Source organism: Apiospora marii (assembly GCF_038362585.1).
Source record: "Apiospora marii strain CBS 49790 chromosome Unknown utg000004l_segment0_segment0, whole genome shotgun sequence".
In the NCBI taxonomy this organism is placed as follows: domain Eukaryota; kingdom Fungi; phylum Ascomycota; class Sordariomycetes; order Amphisphaeriales; family Apiosporaceae; genus Apiospora; species Apiospora marii.
The window spans coordinates 2,077,055-2,094,178 of NW_027117375.1; the positions used below are offsets into that span (position 1 = coordinate 2,077,055).

Sequence of the window (17,124 nt, forward strand, 5' to 3'; positions counted from 1 at the left end):
GAAAGAAAGACGGAACCTAGGAAAGTTGGCTCATCACATAGTTAGAACCAGAATGTTAAAGCTTGTATGATTGTCCCCCTATCATGCCGAGTTCATCTTTTGCTTTTGTTGCCAGGGCAAAGGCTCCGTCGCCACCTTGACCGGCCCAAGTTCCTCTTCCCGGCGTTTATTCCAAGCTTGGATGTCCCTATGGTCCACAAAGTTCCCATGCAATCCCAATTTGAGCTTGAGCGGTAAGTGGAGCGTGGCCAGAGGCCCGGCCGCGAGGTTCTGAGCATCGAATATCACGACGTCGTTGCGCAGTACATCGAGATGGTTCAGCAGGGCGATCAGGTAGCCCTCGCCCTCGCCGCCGCCGTCCCGGGGGATGAAGCTGGGCTCCTGGAACGTCGAGGTGGGCCCGGCAAAGTAGACGTCCTCGCGCCCGACCGCGCCCTCGTCCTCGGCGTCCCACGTGTAGTGGCCCAGGCAGTTGAACAGGCCGCCCGCGGGAGGCCCGCACTTGGCAAAGTCGTACGGCTTGGCCGGGTCGATGCGCGCCTGCCAGAAGTGCCGGTATTTCTTGGTCACGACCCGGTCGTCAATGCGCGAGAACTCGCCGTTGGTCGGCCACGTCAGCGCCGGCGCCACGCGCGTCCCCGTCGGGGCGGCCGGGTCGAGCAGCCACCGGTGCGTCGGGCTGCTCAGTCGATTGCGCTGCTTCACGCCGGATTCCTGCCCGTCGCCCTCGGGCGGGAAGAAGAAGAAGACGTTGCCGTCGGCGACGGTGAGGTCCAGCACCACTTTTCCCTCGTCATTCTCGTAGCACCCTGCTACGTGCCCGTGGAATCCTGTGTGGGTAGGCTATGTATTAGCACGAGCTAGGTCCTTCTCATGTGGGATGTGCATTGTTGCTGCCTTTGCCATGCGCAGCCCAGCGATGGGAGACAAGAGAAAAGGAGGCAAGAGAAACGCACCATTATCCGCCCGGAACCACTTCACATCCTCGGCCTTGGCCCCGCGCCGCGGCACCAATCCATACCACTGGTCCTCGTGGGGATCCCAGGCGAACTTGTTGCCGCCAGCGCGGAGGCGCTCGAGCGACATCTTGAGCGGTGTGAGCGGGAGGACGACGTAGTTGGCCGAGACGCCGCAGTCGTGGATCATGCCGGCGAAGGGGGCCCGGAACCAGACCTCCTCCTGCACCCTGCCGTCGCGGGCCCCAATGGTCCAGACGGCCACGTCGGCCGAGCAGTCGGACCCGTCGCCGCCCGCCTCGTACGCGAAGCAGACCATGTCGCCCGTGTCTGGGTCGAACTTGGGGTGCGCCGTGAAGGTCGGCGACGCGATCTGGCCCTCGAAGTCGTACCGTCCCAGCGTCGCGAGCGTGGTCGGGTCCAGCGCGAACGGTGGGCCGTCCTCCTTGCTCGCCAGCAACACCCCGCGCCAGAAGGTGATGTTGGTGTTGGCCGCGGTCCGGATCACCCCGCGCACGCTCTCGTTGTCCGTACAGGGGTTGCGGTACCGCCCCAACAGGCTGCGCCGCGCGGCCGTCTCGGCCCGGTAGCGATCCGTCTGTACTGTTTTGGATTAGACGGCAATTCACATTGGGGACCGATGAATTGTGTGGGTTGAAATGGGTGTTGTTTGTGGATCATTTCTCTGCTTAAGCTTTGGGGGGGGGGGGGTACGGAGGTCCGACCGTGTCTTCTCCATCCCTTTTTTATGTTTGCGCAGCTATCAAGACAAAAGAGGAAAAGCCGAGACCTTACCGTACCGCTGCTTGAAGTCGGCATGGCCGTTCTCAATTCGAATCGCCGTCACGCTACCGTCACCATTGAAGTGGATGTCGTCTTCGAAAAGGGGCGGGAACCGGTGGTCGGGCTGGACGCGATAGAATGTCCCGTTGATCTCCTTGGGTATCTCGCCCGTGACTTCGAGGTCGAACACGTCTCCCTCAAGCCGCGAAGGTTTGTTCATGCCTCTGAAGACCTCGGTGTCTGGGAACTTGGAGGTGTCACCATTGAGACGACCGTTCACATAGTGAGAGTTGGTCACTTGAGGCTCAAGATCATGAATGTGCGCCATCACGGGACGAACGGGATGCGCACTTGAGTTGGTGTAGATGAGTACTACTTGACAGAATGCAAAGAAACGTTTCCCCCGGCCTGGACTTGAAGAGATCAGATAGAGATAATTGTAACTTGGATGGCGTTTTCCCTTTCTCCAACTTCTTTACGCATTCTGTTGCACTCGGCGATAGATTTAGCAGCGAATCAGGACTGCCTTCATCGGAACTTGGGGTATGTAGTACTCGACCTGCATCACAGACCCAGTTCGTATACAGTCAATTTTACCCGATAGGGTCGGCTCCCCCATCAATTCTGCACCAGATCCGGAAGCATCTCAGGCTCCTCCGTCGACCCCGCGCCTGGTCGCACCTGACCCTCCGGCAGAGCCAGAGACAGAGGGGGTTCGCTGGAGCCCGCCTCTTGGCCGTACTGCGGCGCCCTCAGGTCGTCATCGTTGGCGCGCTCGCCCGTGACGGGGTGCGGGTAGTGGAAGGGCACGACGCGCGTGTCAGGCCAGAGCATCTTCTGATCGACGAGCTCGTCGGGGCCGAGGGGGTCATCGGGAAACGTCTTGGTGGGCCAGGGGATGTAGTTCTCGCGCGTCTGCTGCCAGCCCGTCGCGAAGTCGGCGTGCCAGAAGGGAAAGTAGCGGTAGCGGAACAGCTTCCACACGCCGCCCTCTTTGAGGTACTCGTTCTCGTAGAGACCGCCTTCCCACCACTGCACGGCGCCCCGGGGATGCGTCTCGGTGATGGACTTGTGCGTGCCCGCCTGCATCAGCGCCCGCATCCGGCACCAGGCGTGCGTTCCTGTCCGGTCCACGTCGATTATGTCCTGCAGCATCAGGTGGTCCAGCAGGAAGCCCCGGACGGGCCCGTTGCGCCCCGCGACGAACCCCTTCTGGAACCGGCCCTGGTAGAGGCGCTTGACGCCCTCTTTTCCCCGGTAGCGACCACCAAGAAACTCGACGTAGGTGTCCGGATGGTCCGCGAACATATCTACGACCTGCGGAGAGAAGAAAGAGTTAAGTAAGTTGCAAGGCTGTCTTCCTGGTCAGGAATTGCAACGAAAACAAGGACGGACCTCATTGTATAGACATTTGTCAAGATAGTATCCGTACTTGAAGTGTGTCTTGCGGACTTCGGCTTCGTCCGAGACACGTGAGAGCTCCTTTGTCAGAGCGGCGACCTGCTGCTTCAGCTCGGCGAGTTCTGCTTCCATGCTGAACAGACACAATGACTTGTCCAATTAGTGAAAAATGGCAAACGTATGCCTTCAAGTGTTCAATCTTTACAACACGGCATCGGTGGTTTCAACTAGCCCCTAAAGAGGGTTGATTTATAGAATTCGCAAACCGAGTGGGGGATACTATAAGTAAGTAATCACTACGCCGGCTTGGGACGTTCCCCAATCTGGAGCTGCATCCTCTATCTCGGTCGATTTTCTCCGCCCGATGACGCCGGCAAACGGTTCTTATGTCTCCTCCATGCACTCCACCAATCATGGCGTGCTGCTCCATCTCACAGATGACAGGCTGTTCCAGCCCATGGGTTGATACATCGCTGGACCGGGGAGTACAAGTGACTGACTGCGTCTTCTCCTCTTTACATGGAGTTCCGTCGCTGCTTCCACGCATGGTCGGCATCTTCGTGGATCTTGGGCTCCGGCACAGCATCCTTCCGAATCTCCCGCTTGCGCCTGTAGTCCACGCCGAATCGCCTGTCGCGGTCGCCGACGACCTTGTCGAAATCGAACTGGCCCGCCTCGGTGAAGCTGGTCATCAGCTTGGGCTCGCCCAGCGGCAGGGCATCGCCGCGGTCCGTCTGCCACAGGTGGTAGATCTTGCCGTAGAGGTGGACGACCTCCTTCATCTCGGCCGTCTCGGCCGTCTCCCAGGCCTGCTGCGGGCCCAGCGCCGACGTGGGGCCCGGCATGATGAGCATACCCGAGCGCACCTCGAAGACGTGCGAGTGCCACAGCTTGCGCTCCTCGGCGGGCAGCGTCTCGTAGACCTTGGGCGTCACCATGTACTCGATGCCGATGAGTTTGGCGTCGGGTCCAGGGCCATCATAGAGGATGCATTGGCGCACATCTTGAGATGGGTCAGCGTTGGAATGGAGACGGGGTAGCCAGTCAATTACCTGATGTCAGGTGTGAGCAGTAGTGGTTCGTCTCGACGTAGCGGCCAGGCTCATCGGCATAGGTGTGAAAGGCATTTAGGTGAGCACAAATTTGCTTCACAGGTTTGAAGTCCTGGACGGTCCGTCAGTAGGCGGCTTCCCCACGCGGACACCGAGGCCGGCAAGGAAACGGGGAAGATACCTGAATGAATCCAGCACCGGTTTCTAGGGCGACGTCACCGGCAGGAACCTCGCCCCCTGGGACAGCGGCCGGGGCCATGCTACTGCTGGCCATGTTGTTGACTTGGGGTACTCGGGAGGTGTTATCTTGCTCTCAACTTATTACTCAAAGATTTATGATTGCTGTGAAAAGATAGGTTCAAATTCGAACATTGTAATGCCGTTCTTCTGGAAGCAACAGTGGCTGTGACACCAAGTTTCGTTTTCTCTGATGTCATGGCCAGCCATGACGGGAGGATACCGGGAACCCCGCCGAGTGCTCTGCAACATACATTGATACATACCTACATATACTTACTGAGCGGGTGTTCCTACGACCGGCCAACTAACACTATTACTCGATAATCTGGTTGGGGTTCGGGTCATACCAAAATCAAGCCGTGAACTTTGTGTCTCGCGAATCAATACCTTCCTGATAATAGCCATCGGGAAAGTCGGTACCTGACGAGACTTAGTGGAGATGCCGCTCGCTGCATTGGGTCACACACAGGCGACGATGTGCCTGATCACTCTACCGGCGGCGCCAGTAAATTGAGCATGTGTAGACAACCGGTTCAAATACTAGATGGCTTTTCAAAGCATTAAAACTTCGTTGATACGCTTCTCTTAATTGCATCTATCTAGGGGTCTTTACAATACGGTCAAGTCGGAGTTTATGTCAGACCCCTGTGTCCCGTTCGCAACCCCTCGGCAGTGTACTTCTCCATACTTACCTCTGACCCTACTAGTATGTACCTAATCCACCGGCGACCCGATCAACTTACACGTACAGACGCTGGGTCGGTGGGGGGTCCAGTTTCATTCGATCCCAATTGACATCAGCCCAGATACGCTAGGTTACATACTGCGATTGCCTGAACTCCTTACTCGGCCATTCATTCCACCAACGGGCTTCATTGGTTTCGCTACTTTCTCCTCCAATTACCAAGCCAACGACACGACACGCACAGCAGACGTCTATTCGTGATCGAAACGTCACTCGCCCTCGACCCGTGGATGATGCGCCGCTCCAGCTAGACGCGCGCCCCGTCCTCACATCGCAAGTTTCGAACCCCGAAGCCTCCTACCGACACCATGGCCGCGACCCGACGGGGCCAGCCGGAGCTGCACGTCCGACTCCCTCCACGGTCGCCCGCCACGTCCACATCGCCCGCCGCCTGGGCCGACTTGCCCTCCATCTCGGCCCTTTTCCTGATCGACTTTGATGTCAAGGCCGGCTACACCATTACCTGGAAGGCCTCGAGACCCGACGTCGAGCTCGAGGGCGTCGTCGAGTACAAGTCGCTGCCCTCGGGTCTGCACACCGTCGCCGACGACCTGATTTACTTCGTCCACGGCGACTATGCCGGCCTGAGCGCCTTCGTCAATGCGCCCTGCGAGGATACCGAGGCTCGCAACGCCCGCATGCTCGCCGTCGGCGTCTTGGTGCCGCTGAGCTACGGCCGGCTGGGACGCGCGTGGAAGCACGCCGAGGGGCTGAAGGATATGGCATCGCAGCTGGCCGATGATGCGAAGCGGACGCAGCTGCTGGAGGAATATTGGGGGAAGCACCAAGCTCGCGATGAGCAGAGCGATGGCGATACGACGGCTCAAGAACCGACCGCCAGCGCGCCTACTAATACGACTACTACTCCGTCACAGCAGCAGCCGAGGACACCGAAACGGGCGCATCTTAGGAACCGATCTGCCTCGGATGGTGCTGCGCTGCTGCAGCCGGAGCACAAGCTGTCCAACTTCCACCCGGCGTGGAGCTTGAAGAAGCTGCTGGACACATTTGGGCCGCTCATCTTCCCCATACATCGTGCCGCTTTACTACGGAAGCGCATCCTAATCTCTTGTCACGCGCCCGTGCAAGAAATCAATAATTTCGGTAAGCCTTGACGCAACATGTCGTTCTGCTTTGTAGGAGAGTACAGCCCCTGACATAAAGTATAGTGTATGATATATCCATTTTGTCTAATATTCCCCTCTCGACCTACGACCTTCTCGCGCCTGATTGCCCTTCCCACCGGCTCAGGCCATTATTTACTGTCGGGGTTCACGACATACCCTTCCTGACCGACACGGCCAAACCCAAGGCCCAAGAGGAACTCGCTGCTTCCCCAGACTCGGATTCTGGATGGATCGCTTGCACCACGGACAGTATTCTAGCAATGAAGGATACTCTGTGGGATATGCTTATCACCATGCCCCTGCCCCACACCGCGCAAGCCAAGGAGCACGTCTGGCCCACGGTAGAGTGCCCCCGCGGCAATGTGGTCAAGGCCACGCAGCGCGATCTCCGCCGCTTCCGCTCCCTCAAGAACGCCCTGTTACGGCTAGAGTCGCACAGCAGCCTCCTGAGCGCCGACAGCCCGGGGGCGTCCTCGGCGGCTTCGCGACCGCCTGCGACGCCCATTCGACCTAGTGACGACCCGCTCGTGGACGAGACGGACAAGATCGTCGAGCCTCAGACTTGGACCGCCCTGGCCTACAACGGGTTCATGTGGTGGGCCTCGGCCGGCGAGCAGGCGCGGTCGAACGAGGCCGAGGAGCAGGCCCACGACGCCGGCCTGCTGGCCGACATGTTCTCCTCGCCGTCCATGTCCATGAGCATGAATGTGCCGCGGTCCGCAGACCTGACGTCGTCGACAGCGGCGACGCCGTTCGGCAGCTCATCGCAGCCGCGGCGCCTCTCGACCGCGGCCACCTCGGCCCCGCTGCCGCCCGAGGAGGCGCGCGTCGAGCTCGCCGTCATCGCCTACTTCCACCGGCTGACGACGAACATGCTCACCAAGCTGGCCGATCTCGTCGAGGATCACGGCGACGACGACGAATCCGACACCGAGAGCAATATGATGGATGACGGCATTGACGACGAAGAGGAGGACGATGTGCTCCTGCGGCGCGGCGGAGATGGAGGGGACGGCCGCGGTATCCGAATTAGCATCGAGGCGCTCCGGTCTATGGGCCTGGATATCTGGAGTGCGAGCGACGTCGAGTTCGTGAGGGAGGCGTTAGCGGTCTACTTTGGTCGCTGCGCGTACGTCGAAGGGAGAGGGGTCGAAGTATGCGGGGTTAGGGTGTGTTGATGTTGATTCTTGACAGGCCCGAAAGAACGAGGAGAGAGAGGCAAGTGTTGTAGGAATAAAAGGGAGAGATCGATTCGGTTCTTTATTGATAGCGACAAACAGCCCGCAGAATGAAGATCCAGGAATTCGGGATGCGATGGGTTTAATAGCATTGGTTAAGCAAGCAAGGGTGGGACAGGTTTGGAATGGGCCCTGTAGATAGGGGCGAGGCTCGGTTTTCGGTATATATATCTATATAGCGATATGCGAACATGTATACCTATCGACGCATCGCTTCTGTTACTCCTGACGCGAAATGTAACGACGTATATTTGAGGCGACATTCAGCCTCGTAGCTTTTATCTTGTGGTGGGCCACACAGGCAGTGAAATGCTTCCTCACATGTGATATTTTTGAAATATATATATATATATATATATAATATTTAGAGGACCAATAAAACAATGCAAATCTCGATGTCATGTCAAAAGCATATAGATTTAGAGTCAAAACAACTATAAGACTTAATTTTTAATCTTCACCTCCTCCAGAGTGCCATACATCCCGCCGAGGGAGGCACTGCTACTACTGGTGAAGGAACTGGAGATACATCCGGTTTAGAAACGCCGCCGACGCCGTTCTTATGCAGCCTAGAATAGTGTACAGAGCGCTCATGAGCCCTCATCCTCGGTGTCCGTGTTGGTTTCACTCGTATCGTCCACCTCCTCCTCGGTCCCGCTCTCTTCCTCCTCGGAAGAATCGTCTACCCGCTTCTTTGGTTTGGTGGTTCCTGGCGCACTGCCGCCCTTGAGCGCGTTCATTTGTCCTGCGAGCGAATCTGGGATTTTGTTAGCTTTGAACCTAACAGGGTCGTAGTTGACGGAGTTCTTACCTTCATCCGGCTCGCTGATCTCGTCCTCAGCGGCCATGGCGTCAGCTCTGCTGGCGTCCTCAACCACAAGAGTGACCTCCATCTTCGCGTCGAAACCAACGTAGCTGTCACAGATGACGTGCATAACAAAGGTGTAGTGGCCAGGGCCAGGAGGTGCAGCGAACTGGGCCTTCAACGTCTGCATCTCGAATGTCGGAGTGCCATCGGCCTTGAAAATAGGCTTGTCAAAGGTGGCGAATGTGAACGGGGGAACAGCCATCTTGCCTTGCTTGCTGTCGGTGAGGAATACATGCCAGCGTGGGGAGTGGCTTCGGGCGTAGTAGGGGGCGAACGTAAGGGGGGGCAGTACGCGATCGGAATCATCGGTGGCTTTGACAAGTTCACCTTCGACGGGATCGGGATCCTCCAGATCTGCCTCCTTGACCACCGGCACATCTTGGCTTCCAGGGGGAATGAATCGTCCCTTAACCACCAAGCTCACCAAGGACGACGGAATGATAACCCGTTCGCCTGTGACCTTGAAGAAAGCCTTCTCTACCCCGAAGTAAGGAAGTTGCCGTGCAACAGTGACTAATTCTTGATACTGGTCCTCGGTGAGGAGGCCCTTGCCTACGGCCAAACGACGTCGCTCAGCGTCAGGTTGGCTCATAAACTGCTGCACAGTAGTGGGCACTTTAGACTCTCCGTCAACAGATTGGACAACAGCGGGTGTGATATGGGGCAACTGGTAAAGAGGCGAGGCTTGGGGAGGTATGGCTTGGATCAATCTTTGGCCGGTAAAGTAGGAGGCGAGAATCGGTGCTGTGTTGCCGTACGCGAGAGCGATGGCATTGAAGGAATTGTTCAGGGCCTGTGCAATGGGGGTGACGGCAAACTTTGCGGCATTCAGGGTCTTGTCTTCGAGATCCACGCGGCCCAGATAAGCCCAAAGAAGCCCCAGCACCTTTCTCCGAAGACCGCTGTCGATATCATCCAGCTTCTCCTTTTCTTTTCCGGAAAGACCGCCAGCAAGGCCCTCCTGGGCTACCTTTGATTCAATTTTAGAAAGACCGGACTCGCTCTTGTTGCCCTTAAATTGCGCCTCGTACTCCTTGCCGGCACTCAGAGCGGCGACAATGCCACCCTCGTCAATGCCGTCGGAGTACTCTCGGAACAGGCTGTTGGCACTCTCGATCAAGATGCCCTCTTTGGACATGCGTTGGGTTCCATACCACCAGGAGCCGACGAGGTAGGGCAGCAGCACGCCGAGAAGAAGCGCGTAGACAAGCACGACATACTTGCCGTTGCCTTCAGCCACGATGAAGCTGGGGAGAGCGATGCTGATACTGAAGCCTTGCTTGCCGTCGGGGTTTCCGTACATCATCCAGTTATTCCGGACCTCCTCGTCGGTCAGGGCCTGGTAGGCCTTGGTGAGCTCGACCCATCTGTCTGACAGCGACTCGATAGTCTCGTTCTTGGCCGGGTCGGGCCTGGCCTTGTCAGGGTGGAACTTGACGGACAGTTTCTTGTAGAAGGACTTGATTTGCTTCTCGTTCAAGCTCTCGGAGATGCCCAGAATGTCGTAGGGGTTCCAGGTCTTGGTTACGGTGCGCTGGGTGGTGACGATGAGGTAGAGCATGAAGCCCATGATCGCCCAGCCGATGAGGGCGGCAATGAAGCGCTTGACCTTGCGCTGCTTGCGCTTGAGGGCGGCGCGCTGTGCCTGGATAATGTCATGGTGGTCGGGTTTGTAGTCGGTCTTGATGCGCGGGGCGAGGGCATCGGCATCTGTCGAGGGCCGGAGCAGGCTGTAGGTCAGAGGCAGGGTGATGACGGTGGACAGGGTGAAGATGAAGAATGGGTAGAACTGTCCATCGTCGTAGCTGTAGTCGGAAGACATGATGGGCAGCTTTTAGCAACTTTGCAATGCAATGGATGGTGGTGTTGCTGTGCGAAGTCGTGATAAAAGGCCCAGTCCTGCTGGACTATTGCTTGCGAGGTTGTGGCCAGATAAAAAGTTGTCGCAAACGGTTTATACAGTCACGGGAGAGAATCAATACGTATCCACGAAACAGGGTGGCACCTTCTCGCAAAAGTCCAAATCAAATGTTGAATCGTGTCCATTCAAAAAACGGCAAGCTGGCTCTAAGCACTAGCCAAGCAGCAGGCCAGCCTTCAAATACTTGGGCTGGTCGGTCGGACCTACGGGTTGCTTGGGTGCTAATAATAAGTACTCCAGGTACCTTTTTACGTCCCATTTGATGGGCCCCTCGGCCGTCCTATCGATAAGCTTACTGGCCCTCCTCTACCTAGCTAGTATGTCAATACAGCATACCAGTGCTCGATTACTACGTCTAAGCCTAACTCTACATACCTGAGATAGTAACCAGATTTGCTACTAGTATAAACTCCAACCAGGTAGACCATGAAAGCCAAGTGTATACTTATCTATCTTCTATCTGATATATATATGCTATGCATTGACGGGGGTAGGGCCATGCCCCTCCGTTCTAAGCTGGCCCGTTGGTGGCAGCACTGTAAGCGTTGGTCTCCCAGACTCGAAGTTCTCCTGCTTTCCTGTCATCATCGGAAAAGAGTCCGTTCCACTGCGCCCACGTCTTGGAAAGCGTAACTCCTTTCGTGGCCCCCGGCCCCTCGATTCCAAAGTACTGCATCAGAGCATCCTCGATGCCCTCGAACCCAATAATATATCTGGGTATTTCTTCCGCCCCCTCGGAAGGCCATAGCTCTGTGCTCATAAAGCCCATCTTGTCCCTCTCAAAACGCCACCCTTCGTCAATATAAGCCGCTCTTTCGGGTGACCCTGGCTCGGTGTGCAGCGGCGGCTCACAAGTCAGCTCACGGGCCCGAAGAGCCGGGTACACGAGGTGTGAGCGCCATGGAGTGGTATGGCAAGGCGTAAGGAACAAGGCGAATAGCTCGAGGGGCTCCGATGTGGCATTGTATCGTCCATAGGGCTCGGCCAAAGTGGCATTGTCCGGATGCAGCCGCTCAAACTCCCCGCGGAGGTAATCCATCACCTGAATTGGAGCAGCAGCATGGAAGTAAGACAGATAAGACCCAATGACGAGGTTGACGAACAGACCGGCTATAAGTAGTGCCTTTCTTTTGACACCGATGGGGCCGGAGGAGGAGGGTATTCCTCCAGCAGTGATAATTATAAAAAATGACGTAATGTAAGGAGCAGCAAGGACGTGGAGTACGGGTACAAGGGGATACAGGAACCGTACTTCTTTGTGCGATATCAAAGAGAGTGCCGAGGTCATGGCCGTAGATGTGAAGCCCAGAGCTTTCCGGGTGTTTTTCGTCATCAGGGAGCCTGAGAAGCCCTCCAAAGCAGTATTGAACATGCCCATTACGGCAAAGGGGGCAATCGTTGTAAAGGACAGCGGTATTCCTTGAGACAGATAATAATGGCCATCGTTCTGTCCATAGAAGACGGCAAGCGCCTGGCCAATATTGAAGTAAAGGAAGTTAAAGGGCGGGAACGTCCATTCGCCATACAACTGGTAGTCGGCAACCAAGGATAGTCCCAGAACCAGAGACCTGGTAGAAAGGTCAGTATGCACAGTTTTGACAGCAGCTGATTCGGTGTTCGTACCCGCAAAGCACGACTTCTCTGATGATGATCAAATAAGTTCGAGCGTCCAGTGGTGACTCCCCCTCTGTTGTAAATCGAGTTAGGACCACGATCCCGATAGCAGCCCATATGAGTGCGTTTGTGGGCCTGAGGATCACCGCTAAGGCCGCAAGAACGATTGACAGACGAAGACTACGGGTTGTTTCATATGTTAGTATCTAGTCGCAGTACGGCGTCTTCAGGGCGGTCGCTTGCCTATTGACAGCCCCCACGGTGCCAAGCACTGCAGGCTTATCCTTCTCTCTGACCTTCTTCTCAACGCCTAGAAGGTCCCAGGGGAAGTAATAGAGCGCCGCAATCGTCAAAGCAGCCTCCATGGTGTTAGAAAACGTTCTGGTTGAGACATACCAAACCCACGGGTTGGCAATGCTCATCAAAAGCTACAGGTATTCGTTAGCAACATAGGTAGTGATGACTATTCCGAAGGTACACCTACAACCGACCACGCGGCTGCGCTGTTTCCACCATACAGCTTCTCGGCCAGTCTCCAAGCATACCAGTCAGTCAGTGCTGCGATGCCGGCTTGCATAACCTTGGGGACTGCAACCAAGGCAATACCCGTGTAGTGCGGAGACAGGCGCATTGAAGACATATAGCTCGCAGTAAGAGTGTAGCCCAGCGAGAACAGCCCTGGATGGAGAGACGAGCGCAGGTAGTATTGCCACTCCTGAGCAGCCGTTAGCTGTTGGACTCATCTCTCAACACAAGTCCGTCGCCAGAAACCCACCCAGGTCATCCATGGCCCGCTGCCCAGCCCAAAAGCAATATTCCATGCTGGCTCCAATGCTTGATAGTACTCGTCGGGCTGGAAGAAGGTACGGAGGCAAAGCGCATTGAGGAGGCGAAAGCCAAACAGCATCGAGAGTGCATCTCGAACTTGCTGTGTTCTCTTATTGTCCGTTGCTGGACAGGCTGCGCCCGGTGGCGCAACATGCTGTGGCGAGGCTCGAGTCGAGCCAGTTTCAGCAGCGGATGAATCCTCCGTGGCTGTCATTGCTGCGATTGTTGCAATGGAGTGAGTAATGTTCTCGACAGGAGAGTCAATCTCAACATGACGATAACACAGCTTGGCGATGGACTGGCTTCAACGTTTTGATACCGATGCTGTTGACCCACCCAGGGCTAACCAAGTTCGGGAGCACCTGATTCGAGTTATCACCACTCGTTACAATCTAGCAGGGATGATGCAGCTGTTCAGCTGCTGAAAGATAGTAGGGGTGCATCACTGCATTCGATCGCTTGGTACAACAATTCATTCTGAAAGTCTACTACCTACCTACGATCTGCTTCCTATTGCTACATTTGATGTATTTGACCTCCGTAGTTGGAGTTGTCGCGACTGTACCTATATCATACCTAGTACGTGCCGTAGGCAGGCAGTAGACTGACTGACTGTTTGACGGCGACTCTTTGACTCGGCGCTCGGCAACTATCATTAGTTTCGTTCCACCAAATTTGACTGCCCTTACTCCAGTAAGAGAGCCTCCTGTTATGTAATGAGTGGCAGCCTTGACCGAGCTTGAAGTTCGCTTAAGAATATTCGAGCCCTGGTTGGTTCAATCGATTTGACGTTACATGCTCGCTCGATACTTTTTTAGATGGAATCCATGTCTTTGGCTACCTAGGTACTTTAGGTAGGGACTGAGCTGAACATCGAAAGGAGGGGCCGAGGGGTTCGTTATGAGGTATGATGTCTACCTGGAGGGGTCTTTTTTCGCCTCAAACTTACAAGACCTGAATTGAGATCAAGAACCACCAACCGTCCATGGCAGTTTGCTTGCACAGAGCGGTTCTGCCGCATCCTACATCGTGGCAGTGTTTGGCCGCTTTGCGTCGGCTCCTTGCAGCACCATGCCATGGCTTGGATACGTAAGGTATGGAAAGCATGTAGTAACGGAGAGGCCATGTGACATATTATCCCGCCGACCTCGACCTCTTACCTGTCATTCTTGGACTGCCGCCGCTTCCACTTGCACTTAGGGGTTTAGTGGCGGCATCATTGCGATTCCACATCCTCGGCCGCCTCTTTTGCCTGTCGTTATTATTACATAAAGCTGCCCAATGAATCCCTTGCTCCGAGTTTCTCTCAATTCTTCCGCCATCGTCTGACCACGTCTTCTTCCACCCTTCTTTCCCCCCGAAAACTAAGCCTCGTCTCGTACTGACCGACACTTCTCCTCTGGTGGCCTATATCGACTGCTTCTTGCACTCGACTCTGTTGTTGCGTAACAAGTGAAAGGCCCTCCCACGGACCAACTAACTGCTTCTTTAAAACTGCATTTAAAACTGCACCACCGCTCCCCAAAGCCCACTCCAACCATGGCGCCTCATGCGAATGGCACCGGAACCAATGGATCCGCCGCCTCGTCCAGATACCACTCCTCGTCCACCAAGAGTGCGATTGACGCCGAACATAAGCTTGCTGCTCATAACTACCACCCCCTGCCTGTGGTCTTCGCCAAAGCCTCCGGCGTCGACGTTTGGGACCCTGAAGGCAAACACTACATCGATTTCTTGTCCGCCTACAGTGCCGTGAATCAGGGTCACTGCCACCCTGAGCTTGTAAAGGCTCTGACTGAGCAGGCAGGCCGGTTGACGTTGAGCTCGCGCGCCTTCCACAACGATGTGTTCCCGAAATGGGCTGAGAAGGTCCAGCAGATGTTTGGCTACGACATGGTTCTTCCCATGAACACGGGTGCTGAAGCTGTCGAAACCGCCATCAAGATTGCCCGCAAATGGGCCTACAAAGTCAAGGGAGTCCCGCAGGACAAGGCACTGGTCTTCGGCGTCGAAGAGAACTTCCACGGACGCACCGTAAGTAGCCCGCGGCATAAGTACCCTCTTTTCATGATCTCTGACCTCGGCGCAGATGACAGCCGTCACGCTGTCCACCGATCCCGAATCGAAAGAGAACTACGGACCCTACGTACCGAACGTCGGTGCGATCTGCCCTTCCACAGGCAAAGCCATCCGATACAACAATATCAAGGACCTCGAGGAAGCTCTCGACGCCCATGGGAAGGAAACAGCCGCCTTCATTGTTGAGCCGATACAGGGAGAGGCTGGCGTTGTTGTGCCTGATGCTGATTACCTGAGCAAAGCCCAGGAGCTCTGTAAGAAGCACAACGTTCTGCTGATTTGTGATGAGATCCAGACCGGTATCGGTCGAACAGGTCGGATGCTGTGCTCTGAATGGGCAGGCATCAAGCCTGACATGGTGACTCTGGGCAAGGCCATTTCCGGCGGCATGTATCCCGTAAGCTGTGTTCTTAGCAGCAAGGAAGTCATGCTGGTAGTCGAGGCAGGAACACACGGCTCGACGTACGGTGGTAACCCTCTTGGCTGCGCTGTCTCTATACGCGCTTTGGAGATTATGGAAGAGGAGCAACTCACAGAGAAGGCCGAGAAGCTTGGTAATGTTTTCCGTGAAAGCATATCAGCTTTCAAGTCGCCAGTGGTCAAACTCATCCGCGGAAAGGGCTTGCTGAATGCTGTAGTCATTGATGAGTCCCAGACCAATGGTCACTCGGCATGGGACCTATGTCTTTTGCTCAAGGACAAGGGACTGCTCGCCAAACCTACGCATGGTAAGTTATCCTCTTTGATAACGAGTCCTGCATCCTAACCCGGCCGCCCCTTTTCTTCGCATGCTGCTGTCCCGAGGCGCGAAGCCAGGCCGTGCCGAGGCAACATATGTCAATCTTGCCAATTCTATTGATGGGTACTAATAAGCGGATGCATATAGGTAACATTATCCGATTCGCACCGCCATTGGTCATCTCGGAGACGCAGCTGCAGAAAGCGATCGACATCATTGGCGAGGCTCTGCAGGAGCTCCCCAAAATGACCAAACATGAAGAGGTTCACGTGGGGTTGGAAAACTGATAGCCACCACTTACCTAACCACCCCCTACAGGCCCACGATGGCCTAGTTCTTATTCGCATCTGATGTGTACTACGTGGTAGGCCAATGTGGCTGGCAAAAAGTTCCGCGGCCCTCCCGTCGTCACTCATGGATGCCGAGAAAGGTGGCCAATGGTCAAGTAGGATTTAATATGAATGAACTGATGCCTGCTCGGATTGGGTCGACGGCCAATTCGCTGCGGTTCTACTTAGGGGCATCATACCTCCTCCGCCATGCCTTTCTGCCTAGCACAGCAGCCTTCCAGAGGATGTTGCCGTTCCCGCATGATAGAACTTACGGGGGAGGGGGCCTTAGTAAGTCCGGGGGAGGCGGATCACCGTTTAGAATGGTAACACATATAGTGAGCAATTGGCCTATCATAGATGATGAATGTAGCATAACCATTATACAACGGAGAAGGACGCTTTGGAAGAACTGGCTGTGTACTCCGTACTTAAGCATGTCTTTGGTTTGAGGGCAGCCTTGACTCAATGATTCGCAATTGGGCCTGATTAGGCCTACCTCAGTTGCGTGGCCAGATGCGGTGCAAGCTGCACGCCCTGACTTGTCGTGGGTCTCTGCAAGTAGGGTGGCTGCATTGCTTGATGCACCTTGTGTCGCCCGACGGCGGCCTCGCATATGAAACATTAAGACGTGGAGTTTCTGCCACTCGCTACTACTGTATGGTTGTAGGCTGCAGCACCGGGGTCTGATGGGCCAAGTCCAATGTACAAACCAAGTCCCGGTAGTTGGCTCGTTGGTTATTGTATGAATTCATGCTACCCTGGATCCTATCCGAGTCCTACTACTAACCCGTCCTACGGCCATTCAATGTTTCGTATATTGCGGGTTGTCTGTGGGGCACAGCAGCTCGCAAGCTCCATTCCTGATGTGTTATACCATATACACATGTGTCTGCCTATATCCAACGACACGAACGGCAGAAGGCTAATTCGATGTGACCATGGCTTGATTGTTTCCCTCGTGCCGCGAAGATACACATGTATGACCCTGGATTCAGCCTCCTTACGGAAACCCCCTTCCCAGAAATGGGCATTGGCATTGGTTCGCGACGACGCCAAATATCTGAAATGGGGTGCATGCACAGGATACCCCGTCGATGGCACTTTTTGACTTCTGTACCTACCTCAACGTTGCAGAGACTCGAAGTCAACGAGGCTGTTGTTGCCTGATGACGCACCAGCTGCGACACAGGTTGTATGTAGC

At 55.4% G+C, this 17,124-nt stretch overlaps 7 protein-coding genes across 7 annotated transcripts; 2 read left to right on the top strand and 5 right to left on the bottom strand.

Annotated features, from left to right (window-relative positions):
* Positions 1 to 81: 81 nt before the first annotated feature.
* Positions 82 to 2,067, bottom strand: PG985_006598 (uncharacterized protein; the record flags this gene model as incomplete). Its single annotated transcript, XM_066826367.1, has 3 exons — positions 82 to 830; positions 957 to 1,559; positions 1,752 to 2,067. The coding sequence occupies 3 exons, from the start codon at positions 2,065 to 2,067 to the stop codon at positions 82 to 84; spliced, it is 1,668 nt and encodes a 555-aa protein (XP_066685974.1).
* A 290-nt stretch (positions 2,068 to 2,357) lies between these two features.
* PG985_006599 (uncharacterized protein) lies at positions 2,358 to 3,272 on the bottom strand (the record flags this gene model as incomplete). The annotated part of the gene is made up of 2 exons (XM_066826368.1): positions 2,358 to 3,056; positions 3,135 to 3,272. 2 exons carry the CDS (start codon positions 3,270 to 3,272, stop codon positions 2,358 to 2,360), a joined length of 837 nt encoding a protein of 278 aa, XP_066685975.1.
* A 383-nt stretch (positions 3,273 to 3,655) lies between these two features.
* Positions 3,656 to 4,466, bottom strand: PG985_006600 (uncharacterized protein; the record flags this gene model as incomplete). Its single annotated transcript, XM_066826369.1, has 3 exons — positions 3,656 to 4,143; positions 4,193 to 4,304; positions 4,374 to 4,466. 3 exons carry the CDS (start codon positions 4,464 to 4,466, stop codon positions 3,656 to 3,658), a joined length of 693 nt encoding a protein of 230 aa, XP_066685976.1.
* A 1,019-nt stretch (positions 4,467 to 5,485) lies between these two features.
* Positions 5,486 to 7,482, top strand: PG985_006601 (uncharacterized protein; the record flags this gene model as incomplete). The annotated part of the gene is made up of 2 exons (XM_066826370.1): positions 5,486 to 6,281; positions 6,347 to 7,482. 2 exons carry the CDS (start codon positions 5,486 to 5,488, stop codon positions 7,480 to 7,482), a joined length of 1,932 nt encoding a protein of 643 aa, XP_066685977.1.
* A 650-nt stretch (positions 7,483 to 8,132) lies between these two features.
* On the bottom strand, positions 8,133 to 10,232 carry PG985_006602 (uncharacterized protein; the record flags this gene model as incomplete). Its single annotated transcript, XM_066826371.1, has 1 exon — positions 8,133 to 10,232. The coding sequence occupies one exon, from the start codon at positions 10,230 to 10,232 to the stop codon at positions 8,133 to 8,135; it is 2,100 nt and encodes a 699-aa protein (XP_066685978.1).
* A 610-nt stretch (positions 10,233 to 10,842) lies between these two features.
* On the bottom strand, positions 10,843 to 12,987 carry PG985_006603 (GPI mannosyltransferase 3; the record flags this gene model as incomplete). The annotated part of the gene is made up of 5 exons (XM_066826372.1): positions 10,843 to 11,899; positions 11,955 to 12,151; positions 12,197 to 12,373; positions 12,430 to 12,660; positions 12,721 to 12,987. The coding sequence occupies 5 exons, from the start codon at positions 12,985 to 12,987 to the stop codon at positions 10,843 to 10,845; spliced, it is 1,929 nt and encodes a 642-aa protein (XP_066685979.1).
* Positions 12,988 to 14,312: 1,325 nt separating this feature from the next.
* On the top strand, positions 14,313 to 15,878 carry PG985_006604 (ornithine-oxo-acid transaminase; the record flags this gene model as incomplete). Its single annotated transcript, XM_066826373.1, has 3 exons — positions 14,313 to 14,807; positions 14,863 to 15,580; positions 15,739 to 15,878. 3 exons carry the CDS (start codon positions 14,313 to 14,315, stop codon positions 15,876 to 15,878), a joined length of 1,353 nt encoding a protein of 450 aa, XP_066685980.1.
* Between the last annotated feature and the right edge of the window lie 1,246 nt (positions 15,879 to 17,124).